This window comes from Manacus vitellinus, unplaced genomic scaffold (genome assembly GCF_001715985.3).
Source record: "Manacus vitellinus isolate BGI_N305 unplaced genomic scaffold, ASM171598v3 scaffold_90_pilon, whole genome shotgun sequence".
Lineage (NCBI taxonomy): Eukaryota > Metazoa > Chordata > Aves > Passeriformes > Pipridae > Manacus > Manacus vitellinus.
This window is the reverse complement of record NW_021940867.1, coordinates 1,358,406-1,374,783: the sequence shown is the minus strand read 5'-3', so window position 1 is coordinate 1,374,783 and position 16,378 is coordinate 1,358,406. Positions and strand designations below refer to the sequence as shown.

The 16,378-nt window shown below is 43.1% G+C and overlaps 1 protein-coding gene across 1 annotated transcript in view; it reads left to right on the top strand.

Moving 5' to 3' along the window:
* LOC103760001 (fatty acyl-CoA reductase 1-like) overlaps positions 1–9,248 on the top strand; it is a 73,674-nt gene extending 64,426 nt beyond the window's left edge. Inside the window, exons 9-11 of the mRNA XM_018086234.3 lie at positions 1,264–1,393; positions 2,849–2,976; positions 3,986–9,248. Coding sequence (XP_017941723.1) covers positions 1,264–1,393; positions 2,849–2,976; positions 3,986–4,148 — 421 coding nt within the window. The 3' untranslated portion in view covers positions 4,149–9,248. The remainder of the gene's footprint in view (positions 1–1,263; positions 1,394–2,848; positions 2,977–3,985) is intronic.
* Positions 9,249–16,378: the final 7,130 nt, after the last annotated feature.

Genomic DNA, 16,378 nt, shown 5'->3' with positions numbered 1-16,378 from the left:
TCAGCCTTTTAGTGCTTTCTCTCGCCCTTATCCAGTCTGAGAGGACAGGGTGTTCTCTCAAAACTGACCGAGCGCTGTACATCACACCTCAGAGGCCTTTTGTACTTGTGACCATTGGGAAAACTGTAAAATAATCCTGCAAGGGAGGACAGCATTACTGCCATACCTTTCTATATAAAACATTAGTATAATAAGAAAAGGCCAAGACACATGAGAAACTTGAACCTACATTTCCAGAGTCCTTGAAGCAAGACAAGAAAGACATGGCCCTGTTGGAGTGGGTCCAGAGCAGGGCCATAAAGATGATCAGAGGGCTGGAGCACCTTTCCTATGAGGACAGGTTGAGAGAGCCAGGACTTTTCAGCCTGGACAAGAGAAGGCTCCAGGGAGACCTTCTAGCAGGTTTTCAGTACTTAAAGGGGACTGACAGGAAAGATGTGGAGGGACTCTTTATCATGGAGCGTAATCATTGGATGAGGGGGAACGGTTATAAACTGAAAAAAAAGTAGATTTAGATAACTGTTTGGAAGTTTTTTACTGTGATGGGGGTATGATACTGGAATGTATTGCCCAGAGAAGCTGGGGCTGCCCCATCCCTGGAAGTGTTCAAGGCCAGGTTGGATGGGGCTCTGAGCAACCTGGTCTGGTGGACGATGTCCCTGCCCATGGCAGGGGGTTGGAACGAGATGATCTTTAGGGTCCCTTCCAACCCAAACCATTCTGTGATTCTCTGATTGTATCTGAAAACTGAAGTTGAGCAGTGGACTTCTGAGCTTGTCCATACTGCAGCTGTAGTCACCTCTGTACTGGAGCTAACTCCAAAAATCAGAGCCTTGCTTCAGCAGACAACTCAGGCTTGGGAGCAGAAGAGAATTTGTGGAGAAGCATCCACCTTGGGAGGCGAGAAATACACCTTTGTGGTTTTGCAATCTGCTGTGCAGGCTTCATCCTGGTCCAGATGGGCTCTTCACTCCACATGTGGTACAGGAGGTAGATGAGGCTTCCAACCCCTGTTTAGGAAAACACGTGTTTGCACCTATGTTCAAGCCATCAATAAAAGCTGGGCAGCATTTGGCTCTAGACCTCAGCTGGAGCAGTTCAGCCTTGCTGAGCCCATTCTCAGCATGGTGAGCAGCAGTGCAGTGCTCCTGAGGAACTGCAGTGGTTATTCATCTGGACTGGTGAAAACGCCAACAGAACCAACCGACAGCTCTGCATCAGGTCAGACGTCCTGTTCACCTCTGACCTCCTCCTCTGTTTCAGAATGATGAAAATTATCAATCGACTGCACAAGTCTATGACACTCCTGCAGTATTTCTCCACCCAGTCCTGGAATTGGTCTTCAGATAATATGAATATGTTAATGAATCACCTTAACACAGAGGACAAAAAGGTAAGTGTGTCCTGGATATGGATTGCTAATCTCCAGTTCTGTTCATCTGCAGCAATTATTTTTGGTGTATTTTTGAGCTTTTGAATGACATCCAGATGACTGGAATTTACTTTAACCTGAAATAACTTATTTCCTCCTTGTTTTATTAAATAACTTATCAGGAACTTTTCATTTATTACAGGAAAATGTTTTCTCCTGAAGTGTGTTACTCTTTCTTGTGAGACAGGTTAATCACTGCAGTCTTTCCAGTTAACATGGCAGCTGTGGTGGGTGATCTAGATGGAAATTACTTGAAAGATTTTGACATTTTCATCCATATTGGTTTTAAACAGCACTGCATAGGGCAATTTAGTTAACACAGTGTATTGCCTTGAACAATATGAAAAAAGTTCCTGTTTTATTCAAGTCCCCAAAGAGCAATTAATTTGCAGCATGTCAAGCTCTGTTGTAGTCTTTACATGTTTGAAATACTACTCCTTAAGAGTGGGATTGTAACTGGAAGAGTAGATTTGTGATAAGCCTGAAGCATCTTTGATCAGCATCTCCTTGCAAACAGGTACTTAGGTATTCACATCAGCTGGTCTCACTCACTCACATCATGAAATTCTTGCACAGACTCCCAGCAGTAGAATCCAGAGTTTTCTTCCCTAGTCTGCAGAGGGAGTGCATGAAGCAAATTCTGATTTCTCAGGGCAGTGGCACTGCTCTGGCTGCAGCAGGTGTAGAGGGAACCTAAATAGTAGGAAAGGAGCTAGTTGTGCTTGGGAGCATTGGAACTAGATGATCTTTAAGGTCCTTTCCAACCCATCCCATTCTGTGATTCTATGAAAACCTCTTCCTCTTTACAAAGCCTTTCTTTGCTCTAATAAAAAAACAACTGCATGAGAGCTTGCTAACAATTTGTCCAGTAAAAGCATCTGAAATTGAGCTCTGCAATGAGATTTCTTTTAATGCCAAACACCAGTGACCCATTGACTTCTGTTGATTTAGCTGCCAAAAGAGAATGCAGCACAGCAGAAAGTAATACTGATGCCGAGGCACCTGTTGACACAGTGTCCACTTAATTTATTTACACATAATTCTAGTGACACATAAAAACTACATGGAGGTTTTCATATTGAGTGGAATGCCATTTTTCTTCCATGATTTTTGTGTGTGTTATGTGTGCGTACAGATACATGTATTTATAGAAAAAATTGCCACCTGAAAGATAAACATCTTTATTTTCTGCCAGCTAACACCACATTTCTGTTTGCTTTGCCCAAATTCCCATGTGAGTAAGACATGGATCGACAACTGTGGAATACAGTGCTCACATCTTCTTGGAAAGTTGGTGACTTTGAGAATTTGAGGGAGAGGGCCTTGTCAGGAGCAGAGGTCAATGAAGAATTGATGCTTAAAGCGAACTAGTTTTGAACTGTGGTGTTTAACTTTTGCTCTGTCTTTAAATCCCAGTTGTACAACTTCGATGTTCGTCAGCTGCACTGGTCAGAATACATTGAGAGCTACTGCATAGGGGCTAAGAAGTACTTGCTAAATGAGGACATGGCTGGAATCCCAGCAGCAAAGCAGCATTTACGGAAGTAAGTCCTACCCAGTGACAAGGACAAGACCTCCTGGCTACCTCGAATGGCATTTGAGGAAAATGATTCCAGTTACATTGCAATAATTATTACTACTGAATAGTATGGAGATAAAGAGCTTATTTCTTACGGCAGCAGTTTGCCAGTATTTCCAAACATAGAATAATAGAATAGTTTGCCATAGCAGGGAATCACAAACAAGTTCATAATTCAGTGATCATTTTCAGAAGATTTATAAGAACCTCAGTAACAGACTAGTAACTGCCTCATAGCCCAAATAGGCAGTGTGGTACAGAGCAGTGATAAAGTTTACCTTAAAAAAAAAAAGACTCTTACAAAAATTGAACCAGTCTCAAGGTCTTTAGGTATGAAGCTTTTTTCCCTTGGTTAAGCACTGGGAAAGTGAGACTTGGAGAACTGCAGAAACTTCTTTCGCTTGATAGAAAGAGGACAAAATTATTAGCATCTTAAAAACTCAATGATTCCATTGAAATAGATACTGTAAACTGCTCCCCCTCCCAAAAAACAGTCCCAGTAATGCAAAAGTGAAGACCATATATGATTATATATTGAGTAATTTCATAACACTAAAGCCAAGATTTCACCCAAATAAGAGAACCTTATTCACCAGCTCCTGTGAGGGTCCTCTAGCCTTACACCAGTCCTGCAAAGTAAAAACCAGATAATCTAACAACCAAAGCAGAAAGTGTTAGACATAGACTGTCATAAAGAAAAACCTCCCAATAGGGCTTTGTTCTGTGACAGAACACAGAACAAGAGAGAACTCCAGTACAGGTGGTTCCACCATCCCATTAACTATTCCCTAACTTCAGCACAGTCCTTGGCGAGATGGCAGGGGCATCTTTGGCACAGTGTCTTCACTGAAACAGGAAAGATCAGAAGTTGTGAATAGGATTTCTTACAAAGTTACCTGTAGGAAACGATGCAAGCTGGCAAGCTTCCCGTTGCTTCTGTCTTTCTCCCTGAGGTGCCTCTTTCTCTTCCCCAGGCTGAGGAACATCCGGTACGCCTTCAACACCACCCTCCTCGTCATCATCTGGCGCATCTTCATCGCCAGGTCACAGATGGCTCGGAACATCTGGTACTTTGTGGTGAGCCTCTGCTACAAGTTCCTCTCCTACTTCAGGGCATCCAGCACCCTCCGGCACTGAAGCCACCCATCAGCAACCAGCCCCTTCCAGAAGGACCTCCATCTCCTCTGATCAGCAACTATGGGCATCGGGGTCTGACAGTAGCAGAAAATTCCACTCCCTCCAACAGCAGCTGGCATTTGTTGTGCACTGTTATATGTTCACCTTTTTAATTTAACTAATGCTTTAATACATGGTGGTCTTTCTTCCATAGGACCAGGCCAATTTTTAAAGCCATAACTGAAGCTTTAGGAACAGGTCAAGCCGGAACCCTTCATCTAGAGTCTGATGTGCGAGAGTAAGGATTAACCAAAGTCATTGTCTTCCCATGTACTACTACCTAGGCTATCTTAATTCCATCTTCTTCCTCAAAAGAGGCAAATTTAAAGCATAGAACCTTGGCAGAAAAGGATGCCATCAGAGAAGACCCAGCCAAGGAAATTATCCTGTAAGAGGTCTTCCTAAAGATGCCGTTCCTTCATTCTCATTCAGTGAAATGGTACCCTATTGAAAAAACAAGATTTTACTTTTCAGTTTTTCAAAACTTGGAGGGGGAAGAAGATGACTTACACTGGGCCAGTGAACACACAGAATAGTTTTCAGATCTTGTCTTATATTGCTACTGAGGACTGATGCTTTCAAGCCATAACTGAAGACACACATAGAATTCATTCACCTGTGTTAACTCTACTCAGTCACAAGCTGCTTTCTTACAGAGAGGTCTTTCTTTCTCTCTGTTTAAGGTTTCAGTCTATTAAAAAATCCTGGTCTTGCATTTTATCACATTTGCTCAGAACAGTTTTGGAGTCTTGAAAAACGCTGTATTAACTCTGAGGACAAAGAGGAGACTTCTTAAAAGGCTGAAGAAGAATTCAGAAACTCTTTATTGTTTCTGAGGAATAGGTCTTTCTTCCCCCTGGATTTGTCTGCAGAAAACCTCTCTCCCTGTAACTCAAAACCAGCCTGACAGCGTGCTTCACGCTTTCATTACAGCCAAACCACTTTGCAATTGGTCACTTCCACTGGCAAAGAAAGTGGAAAGACACACATGGAGGAAACACCATCGGGCCAGTTCTGCTGCCGCTGTTGTCAGTAGGCATTAAAAAGTCTGAAACTTGGGTTTTTTGAGAGTAAGTCCACTGTTGGACTCAGTGATCTTAAAGGTCCAGCCTAAACAACCCTGTTATTCTATGACTTCTCTGTAAAAGCAGCCCTGCCCTGTGAAAGTTGAACCCAAGAACCTTCCTAACGCTCGTGGCTATTGGAGATACTTGTTTCACACAGTGAAGTAGGAATTCCTGTGGGGGCAGAGAGAGAGCTTTCTTCAAAGTACCCGGTGCAACAACAGCCTTAGTGCAACAGCAACAAATCTATCGTGCTGTCAGATTTTCAGAGCCAAATCTAATACTGAGGTATTTTGTATTTGGCTAACACTGAATAAGCACTCTAAGATCAGACTTCAAAGCAGCTAGTTTTTGAAACTTGAGTCTTGTGTCGTGCTGGCTGTCTGAAAAAGTAATGTTACATCACAACAAAGTGACACAGTTGCTCTTTTGCTAGCTGGGAATAGCAGAGTATTTACAGAGTTGGCATTCTTCAAAAATTATACTTGTTTTTGGCAGTAAAGGCAAGAGCAAGTTATGATGACAGTATATTTATATCTTAGGCCTTCAAGCTAGTTCAGAAGCCTTTCTAAAGACGCAAGGAATTTATCTTCCCCAGAGGTCTACTTTCCAGCAATTCCCAAAGGATGTCTGCAGCAGAAACATGGTGTCCAGAATGGCAGGGCTCTGGCACTGCCTACCCCAGACCTTTGTGTTTTTCACACATTACTTCTGATCCATGATTAATTAGATCAAGCACCCAGTTTACAAAGGTGCAGATTTCTTAAGCTCTTGCCTTGAAAATGTACTTCCAAAAGGAAACTGGTGCTGGTTTTTAGCTGTGTGTTTTCTAGCTTCAAAAAGCTGGCAGGACATGCTGTGCAAGGTGTCACTGCCTGGGAAACCTGGAGCTGTTGGTTCAGGTGCTGGGGACCAGACATTTCATGTCCAGTGCTGCCACAGAAGTGTCAGTGAAGGTCAGTGGCATTATACTTTGCTACCCTGATGGGGCTAAGGCAGGTTGCTGTAGGGATTCCTCCAGAAAGGCTGAATTCCCTCAAGTACATAATCGAGTCATCAGGCATCTTGCAGTCTCCTTATCTGAAAGGGTAAAAAAACAAAGCAAACCAAAACTGTAGATCACTTTGAAACAAACTTCCATTCAAAAATTAGGAAATAAATTTTAACTTGTATCCTAAGTGTCTTTTTAAGAGTGCTTGCCTTATGTACAAAGAGAAGCGAGTCTTAATGACAGACAAAAACTTGGGTGTCAGAGAAAAGTCAAAGGTGCAAACCTTGCTACACTGACATCAGTCAGCTCTGTTAAAAGGGTCCCACCTTCCCTTCCCCTTCCCTGGTCATTCCATGCATTCCTCACAATATGCCTGTAGGCATTCACAGCTGTTTGCTGTATTGTCCCAGCAAGTCTCAGGTGTATCTTTGCTCACCTGAGCACATCTGGACCTGTTTTCTGAACACACAAAAAGATGCTTCAGGTTTCACTCAGAACAGCGGTGGTGTGATATTTTAGGGCTGGCTCTTCAGCATTTTGCTGAGGGTAACAGCCACAGCAAAACTACTGCTCAGCCCTGAAGAAACAGCAGGAGCTGCTTGGACTGTTGGAAAAACATAGCTGTTGCAGATGGTGTTTGCTCTTCTGGAGACCTTTCACAGCCCACACAGCACTGCCAGCAGCTGGCTCCAGAGCTCTGGCCTTGCCTGGGGCGGATCAAGCTGTTAGCTTGTCTAACACAGACATAACACGCAGGGAAACTTGAATCTCTAATCCACTTTCTTGTGGCTTGAGATGTTTTCAGGTGATTTGAACCACAGAAGTGTTTCAGAAAACCTCAGTGGAGGGGCTGACGTGCGGGGATGGCCTCCGGGTGCCAGTCGTGACTGTCATCACAGGGAGCTGGGCCCGGCACAAGAACTTGTTCTCACCCCAAGCAGTGATTTTACCTTTGATGGTTTACTTTGTGCTCCTCAGTGGATCTGTGTGTGTGCTCTGAGGAAACCCAAGTCTTGGGGAAATACCTAAAAGAAAACACCGAGTGACAGACACTTCTTTCCTTCTCTATTCTCTTGCTCTTTCACGTACACTCACAAGCTTTTGACAAAAGAAAAGCCAAATGCAGCTGCTACTGAGTTAAATCAGAGATCCGTGGTGACAAATTATTGCAAAAACCTTAGGAGTGGATATTGCTCATGGCTGAAGGCTGGAGCTTTTAATACCTGATACCTGTGAGCGGGTCTCAAGCCTTGTTTGTTTTTCCACTGGTAGCATGGTCAGTGCTATGGGGAGGAGAGAGGAACTAGGAGGAGCATTGCTAGGCACAGAGCATCCAGCTCAGCAAGGCAAGGGACACTGGAGAGATCAGAGAACTGTGAGCTGCCAAACTCAGAGGACTCTCCCCCAAGGAGTGGGGAAGGAAGAGCTCTATCAGCATTTTGACACCAGTTCAGTTGCTTGTGATCGAACATCCAAACTAAAAGGCTCCTCTGTCCTTTGCCCAGCTGCCTACAGGCAGCATAAAGAACAATGCTGGCAGTCACAAAAGAAAATACCGGCCACAAGGCAGTAGGATGGGATGATTTGCTTGTACCCCCCTGAACTTGCAGTGATTTCAGCCTCTCACAGTGGGAGAAGCCTGCGCAAATAACGCAGAGCACCGCAGAACCTGATGTGCTCATGTTTTGTTAATGCTCTGCACACACACTGGCCTGTGGGCTACAGCTGGGAACTGCTGTGCCAGAGCAATGAAACACTGAATATCATTTCACTGTCAAACAGCAGTGGGCAGAACCTTGCAATTAACAAGTATCTTTTTAATTACATTGCGATCACAAAACCCTCCCCACAACAAATCCCCAAAATTAATCCACGCTTAAACTGCCTTTTGACTGACAACCAAAATTCCAGCATGTCTCTTACCAAATAATAAAATTCCTCACCCCTCCACACTCCTTTTTTCCAGTAACTTTGTTAAGAAAATACAATTCTTTCTTGGTAGAGATGCGGGGTAACAGACATACTGGTATATTACAGATTGTTGGGCCATTTCCCACCTCCTCAAGACATTTGTTCTTTTATATTTTCTAAGATAACATCATTATATATGCCTGTGTGTATAGCTGCATCTTTCAGCACCAGACAACATACAGAGATGGAAAAACTCGTGGAGCTCATACTGAAATGCCAGGCTGTGCTTGTTTGGTGTGCACTGTTCCACTTCAGCTGCAGACAAAGTGATTAAAACATAATCCAGTTTCCAGTGTAAACGAAACCCGACCTGTAGTACTTTTAACCAATTCATTGCCATGAATAAGCAACTGGGAAAAGAGGGAGGGGGGGGCATCCTTTTGGTTGTAAATAAGCTACAGCTTCATGGTCAAAAGCATGCTGTTGCTCTTCCAGCGTTGATGTCCTACCGCTGAAAGCAAGGATGAACTTTTAGTACAATTGGATCCTTTATTCCAGCACAGAGTAAACAACATACTGTACATTCCCCAGAAGCCAAGTGGTGAATATCCCATTACATGGTGCTAAATATCAGTATAAAAGTGGTACAGACTTGCTTAATAGAATTTAAATCCAAAAAATAAAGCATATTTGGGGAATAATTAAAGATGAACTATCCCACTTTTCTCTATTGCTTAAAAGCCAACTATGAAATGAGTTGTTTTTTTCAGATTAGCAAAAAAACACTTACAACAGGTTTCTTGTCCTTACAAAATCTTGGCAGACCCCAGTTTATAGTAAAATATGTACTCTCCCACTGTCCAAAGTTTCTACGGTTCTATCTGCTATTTCTGTTCTCTTGTTAGCTATGAGACAACTTACTGTTAAAAATCTTAATTACAAAGTTTCTAATGTTAAGCCGTAATCTTTTGAGCTCTCAAATCAGATAAAATGATGAAATCACAAATTATGTGAACCTCAGCCATAAAATTGTTAATATGATGTTTATGTTATTTGAAACATTTAATAAAACAAAATATTTTAAAACTATGGTCACTTCACGCTGCTTAAATTGCTGAAGGTCTCTGCAGTTGAGCAGAGGCTCCATCTGCAGCACATTTGTGCACATCTGTCGGTAGAACAGCAGCCCCACCTAGAGGCAGCTGCACCACAAGCAAGGAGAGGGGGAACCCCAGATTTTAAAAGCTGTGACAGCGAGACTTTAACCTGGTGTGACCTGGAAAGGCCCATCCCTGATGAGTGTCCTGCGAGAGTGATTAAGACATGTCTGCAACAAAGACAAACTGAGAGTAACCCAACCAACGTCCTTGAACAACACACCTTTTGTACCCGAGTCTACACCCCAAATTGTTAGTTTTAGAAGGTAAGGACTCTAATTTACACTTGGTGTTAACACATAATGCTCTTTTGGCGTAAAGAGCTTTTTAAGTCCAGAGAAATATGGTCTGATTTTATTTCATAGACTCATAGAATGGGCTGAGTTGGAAGGGACCTTAAAGATCATCTCATTCCAACCCCCTGCCATGGGCAGGGACACCTTCCACTAGCCCAGGTTGCTCAGAGCCCCTTCCAACTTGGCCTTGAACACTTCCAGGGATGGGGCAGCCACAGCTTCTCTGGGCAACCTGTGCCAGGGCCCCCCCACCCTCACAGGAAAGAATTTTTTCCCAATATCCAGTCTAAACCTACTCTAAGCCAGTTGGAAGCCATTCCCCCTTGTCCTTTCACTCTAGGCCTTTTGAAATAAATCTTGTAAAAATCAGGACTCCACTGAAGTTTTTGCAGAGGCAAGTGTGGGGGGGAGTGGGAAATAACCCTGGTTTATATGTGTTTCCAAGAAGTGTACACAATAATGCTTCAGGCTGTTGGGTAAGCTCTCACTCTAGCAATTCTCAGGATTGCCTAGAACATCCTGACTCTCTGGCAAACACTTCCAGGTACTTCAGACCATGCCTCCGAGGCCATTCAGAAGCAGTGGCACAGTAAGATAATGAAATCACCTTGACTAATGAGACTAATGAGAAAGTTGTTTGCTGGGTTGTTTTACAGTTAGAACAGTTTGTGCCTTTTCCAGGTACGAAAAAATAAATCCAAGTTGCCGAAATAAAATCTTCACAGTTGATAAGTTCAACAGCCAAAAATCACTGGCTGTCCAAAGCCATCTCAAGCTCTGAGTTCAGGCACTGTCAGTGTACCTGCTGACAAAGATAAAGGCACATTGCTTGGAAGTCTGGTTGGTCAAAATCTTTGGCATTTACAGATCTATGGATGAACATATGAGTGCACACAGACAGACATACACAAAATTTTGGAAGACAGGTTCAAATGCCTTTCAAAATGTCTGTTGTTACAATCCGAGCGGGGAACAAGAGGTAACAGGTGAGGATGGACTAGTATTTTTCAGTTTCTGTCTAGCACTATTTAAGAGGAAAAGCATTTCATTATCATAAATTTTTTTTTAAATTAAAATTTTTTTAAACTTATGAATTTGTTACTTTTTGAAACAATTGTTTATCAAAAAGCAAACTATGAAATATTTTCATCTTGTATTACTGATAAATATGTTTTTGTCAAGAATCAGAAATCATTTTACCAACTGCTTTCCAGAAATCATATTTGTTGTAGTAAGTTTTTCATCTTTGACTAATCTCACCAAATCACAAATACATTTTCCTTTAAATTCCTCCAAAGTAATTTTGGTTTAACTGAAAAACTAAGATCTTGATAAAAGCAAAACAAGGAACAAGTGGACCAACTCTGAAAAAAAAAGCCTGAGGATTGAGGTGGTGTTTAGCAAATATGACTAATTCTGGGGGGAAGTCCTTCCTGCCATGTAAACAATCCTGCAAGCAGCCTGCTACTCATCATCAGTTGGCCAATTTCTCCTAAATACTGGGGCAGAAGTGGTCTTGTGGAACGTACAGCACAAAGAATTCTGGAAAATACAGATAGCAACCTCTTTTCAACCTGTGTGTATATATAAACATACATATACACACCTATGTGCTTATACTCCATTGCTGCAGGCAAGGGAACTTCACTCACACCACCACAAGGGTCAAATCTGCACCATTAATTCCTCAAAGGCACCTCTTTGCCAACACACCCAGTTTGTACTTGTTCTGTTGTCCCCAACCCCAACAATACTGCTGCTACTCCAACTTCATGGGTTTTGCCTACTTCTGGAAGTCATGCAGCTCCCAAATTTCCTCTCTCCTCATAATCTGTTCTTTCCCCACCCCACACACATCTCTCAGAATGTTTTGATTGGGATTCCTCTATGGTAAGAACATCTTCTGTATCAGAGATGAGGGGGGGAGGGAGGAGGGTCCAGAGAGGCCCTGGGGTGTTTGTGGGCCAAGATTAGCAGGAAACTGGCTCATCACAGCTTCACTGCGAGCAGAGAAGAAAGAGGGCTGAGCCTGGTGTTTCTCAGTCTCCACAATTGCCACTTGACAGTCCACAGCTGTTTACAGAATCATAAAATCATGGAATGGTTTGGGTTGGAAGGGACCTTAAAGATCATCCAGTTCCAACCCTCTGCCACGGGCAGGGACACCTTCCACTAGACCAGATTGCTCAGAGCCCCATCCAACCTGGCCTTGAACACTTCCAGGGATGGGGCAGCCACAACTGATATAAAAGTAGGGACAAGGAGAGAAAGAAGAGGGGAGCTGCCCCAGTTTGCACCAAAGGACTCCAGCTAAAAGGAGTGACTGTCTCAACCTTTGCATGAGCTTCCTGCAACTGCTACAGCCACCACAACCTCATTCCAGCCTTGCCTGACAAAACTGAGGATAGCAAACAAAATCTGGCCCATGCTGTCCAGATTAGACAGAAATATTTTTTCATTATTTTTTCCAAGTTCACAGCACCCTTTGTGGCATTTGGTATTGACTTTGTACTGGTGCTCTTCCATCAGAACAGCATTTTGCCAGGCTTGCTCTAGCCTGTGTAAGATTTACAACACGTGTCCTAGTGCAATAAGAAAAGAGAAGGATGCTGAGGGCTTTTGTTTGTTGGTTGTTTTTAGAGAACAGACACAGGATAAGCCCTTTCAGCCCTACTAGTTTCAAAAATTAAGGATAGAGATCACACCTCATGATGTTGGTTTTCTGTAAAGCAGGAGCAGATAATGTCTAGTAATCATCTCTCACTTCCTTGCAATATAGCAGACTTTAATGAGAGGAAAAGACACAGCATTATCATGAGCCTTTCCTTAATGAAAATTATTTCAAATCCTGAAACCCAGGGCATACATCAAAGACATAATTTTCATTTTGTTAGCAAATCTTTTCTTAAAATACCATTTTCTGTTTTTATATGTAAATGTGATCTTCAGGGAGGAAAAAAAATCAATTTTCCATTAAGATGCATCAATGAATTAAAGCCATCAGCAAGAAACTTCAAATTCTTTCTGAAGAACAGACTTAAAGGTCAACCTGCAGACTTTAAACCTTTTCTTCTGACATTCTGACTGTACAGTATTATCAAGCCAAATAATCAATTAAATAAACTAGGGAAATTGCATTACTATTCATTTTTTAAGGGAAGCAAAAATAGGGAGGAGGAAAATGATGTAATGTAGGACAAGCAATCTTTAGTTGATCCACCACAGGTTAGGCAATAGAATAAGCACCAGGTCTCAAGGGAAGGGATCCCAGCTGATCCTCAGTTTTCCCCATCTCTCTTAGCTAAGGACAACCAGAAGTCACTGGTGTTCCTTAAGAACTGACCCAACATGTCCCACTTCATAACTGCTTGGATCAGGATTATTTGACTCTGAGCTGTGCTGTGGCACAGTGATAAATTAGATTTCTGGACTCCAGAACTCACAGCCCACCTATGGAATGGGATACCCCAGCAAAGGAAGCTGAATTAACCCATATCCCATCCAGAGCTGAGATGGGCACACATTCATCCACTTCTCTTGCCAGAAGTGCCCTGATGATACAATTCCTGCAGCTCCCTGCACTGCAATCTCAGAGGTGACTTGCTCCTCCAGGGAAAGAGCACAGGCTACACTGCCAACCACGTGAGCTTCACCCAACCCAGATGCAAAAGCCACATCTGCTGCAGGAGTGAAATATAATTCACTGGACTGAATGTGTGTATAAACTGACCAGAGAAACCAGTGCTGGTGAAAATGCCAGCAAAAATAGCAAAAATGTTTGTAGAAAGAGGTTGTACCTGTATTTAGATCAGTAAACAGGCAAGATTTGAGGCACAGAAAGACGAATGTTTTGCTAATTATATGGAGGTCCTTCACCACTGTTTCTGACAGTATTTGCTGTACTGGAAAGCCCCCAAAAGAACAAGCAAGTACCCCAGTGCCCCTGCCACTTATATTTTGACAAAAGTAATAGTGCGACACAATCTTGTAGAGAAAGGAAGGTGGATTTAAATGTACCTTCCTCTTTGCCTCAGGCTTTTAAAAGTGGAGGCATCTTGGAACTTGAGGACCTAAAGAAAAATTTACAATTATAGACAGTAAAAGCTAGAGTTTGTAATTGTAGAGTAATAGATAAAATCTGGCTACTTGGAAGTGTGAACAGCAGTAACTTATCCAACAATAACTACGTTTATGCAACACCGAGCTCAAGGGGAAATTGAGTTAGTCCTGTCTTCACAATCCATGATTATCAATCATTTTAGCACATTTTGTTACTCCCCTCCCAGCACAGGCTGATGTGACAATTGGTCTGGGAAATAAAAAAAATGTCAGTTGCCTGTGGAGGTCTCTAGAAAGTCTGCTACCTCTTAACACCTCTGGGGAAACCTTGTTGATAAATAAAGGGCTGCCACACAGGATATGGAAAAAAAAAAAAGAAACTAATAAGAAAGACTAAGTTAGCAAGGGCAAATTCAGCAGTGAACAGACTAGTAAGGTTCAAGTGAGGCTCAAGTCAGGGATTTGACACTCTGCAGGTCAGGAGAACAATTACACTGAAGCTGGGCCAAATATGATAAATTAGAAAGTAAAGAGAAATCAACCAATTTTTCATCTGCTCTAGTGAAAGAAGGCAGATATACAAAGCCATAATACTTGTGACTCACAGTTCCTTTTATCATTAAAGTCAAGTAACACAAATTGACTTCATGCCAGTTTATGACCCCAGCCAGATCTGTGACTCTTGTGAGAAGGTGTCCTTAAACAAAACCCTTGAAGGTCTGGGGTTTGCAGTGATAAGTAATGACTAGTGTGGGAAGCCACCCACCCACAGCACCTCCACACACAGTTTATCTGCTGAGGCTTCACATGAGCCACCCCAAGTCTGGCAGATGGGTAAGCAAAGCTCTGCTCCCACACAGGTTAATCAGGAAAGCACAGTCCCCGTGGCAGACAGGGCCACCCCACTGTGTGATTCTGGCTGTAACACCTAGTGCAAAAAGAGCCCTCAACCCCCTGGCAGGACATCCTAGTCTTGGCTTGGCACAGCACTAACCCAAATATAATGCTTTCAGATGAAAGACAACTCAATTTATAAGCAAGCCAACAAGAGGACAAGACAATTTGTACTTTTGTGCATAATTGTGTCGCAAACACATCTGAAGAACTCCTCCCAGAACTGCTGGGGAACTTGGATGTGTTGCTCCATCCAAGCTGACTGAGGGAAGGAAAGGGAGACAGAAAACGTGATTCTCCTTCAGGCCCAGATTCCTTTATACCCTGCAGTACCACTAAGAGGGAGCGGAAAAAGGGGCATCCTCCAGACCCCTGGCTCTACCCCTGGAGCCCCTCCAGCCCTCACCCTCTTTGACTTTCTAGAGTCTTAGAAAGCCAGCTCCTCACCTCAGCTGCAGGAATGAGGAACCTCCAGGGAGCTGTGCAGGATGTGCAACATGTTTTATTTGTGCCCCTACTCCCCATCAGCAAACTGTGGGCTGGGAAGTAGCCAAGGTGCCATGTCCCAAATACCACAGTTCAGGGGTACAAAAGCACTCAAAGCTACTCATCACATTGCAAGAGTGACTTTCCACAGATGTGGCTGCATCCTCTGAAGGGGAGCTCCTCAGACAAGCCTCACAAGCCAGCTTGATGGCCTAGCAGACATCCACATGGAGAAGTAACCAGATAGGCAGCAGCAGCACTACAGAAAATTACATCTATTTGTATGTATCTAGTTCGACAAGTTGGTCAAATATCTGCTTCTGGGTCACCTGAGCCACACATTCACAGTATTCTGCCCTGAAAAATACATTCTAATCTTGCATTGGTTTTGTATTTGTTGGGTTTTTTATTTAGAATTTTAATTACATTGCCATGGAAAAAGACATCAGAGGCTTAAAACTGTTCCTTAAAACTGGGAAAAATTTGTTTGTGTTTTGTAAATCCAGTCATATTTTTACACTGTGAGGATTAACAAACACTGATGAAACTGAGTTTTGTGATACAAGCTGATCCATGCTGCAATGCCACCTGCAAAAGGATTTTGTGTCCCATTTATCTACCACTCCACTGATCTTCATAGCAAAGCTTGTGACAGTATGTTGAAAATAAGATGAAAGCTAAGCACAGCAGTTACCTTCAGGTTATCCTGACTCACCAAACACTGTAATCACCTTTCCTGGATTTTTTTCCCCCTCCTTGCACCACACTCACTTTCCAGCTTGGTCACACACTCTCAGTGAGCCACTGCAAGGTCTCCTTACCTCGGCCCCCCTCCTGGGGCTGTGCAGCTCATTACTTCCACCTCAGCACCGAGCCTGAGCACGTCTGTACTGAATTATCTCCAAGGTCTTCAGGGCATTCTTCCCAATTCATCAAGGTCATTCCAAATGCTAATCATACCCTCTGATGTTTTGGCTCTGGCTGCCAGCCTGATGTCATCTACAGCGCTGAAAAGAACACACCGTACTCAACATTTGGATCATGAATTAAACTCCCAGGGAATGCCAGATCCTCTCCCTTCCCCACATCACTCCTTTTTTCCCTCATCCTCCCCATCTTACCCTCACGTCCATCATGGGGAAGCTGCTCCTGACAGCCAAGACAAACCCTTGCTCTTCCACAGGAGAGGATGGTGCCCTCCAAAGCCACTCGTGGGTGCAAGCAGCCTCCACACTCCTGGTGATGGATCCCTCCCAGCCTTCCTAACTTTTAACCACACAATGGGAAGGAGAAGGAGGTCAAACCAAGAGAAAAACAGTGGTAAGGGAAGTTG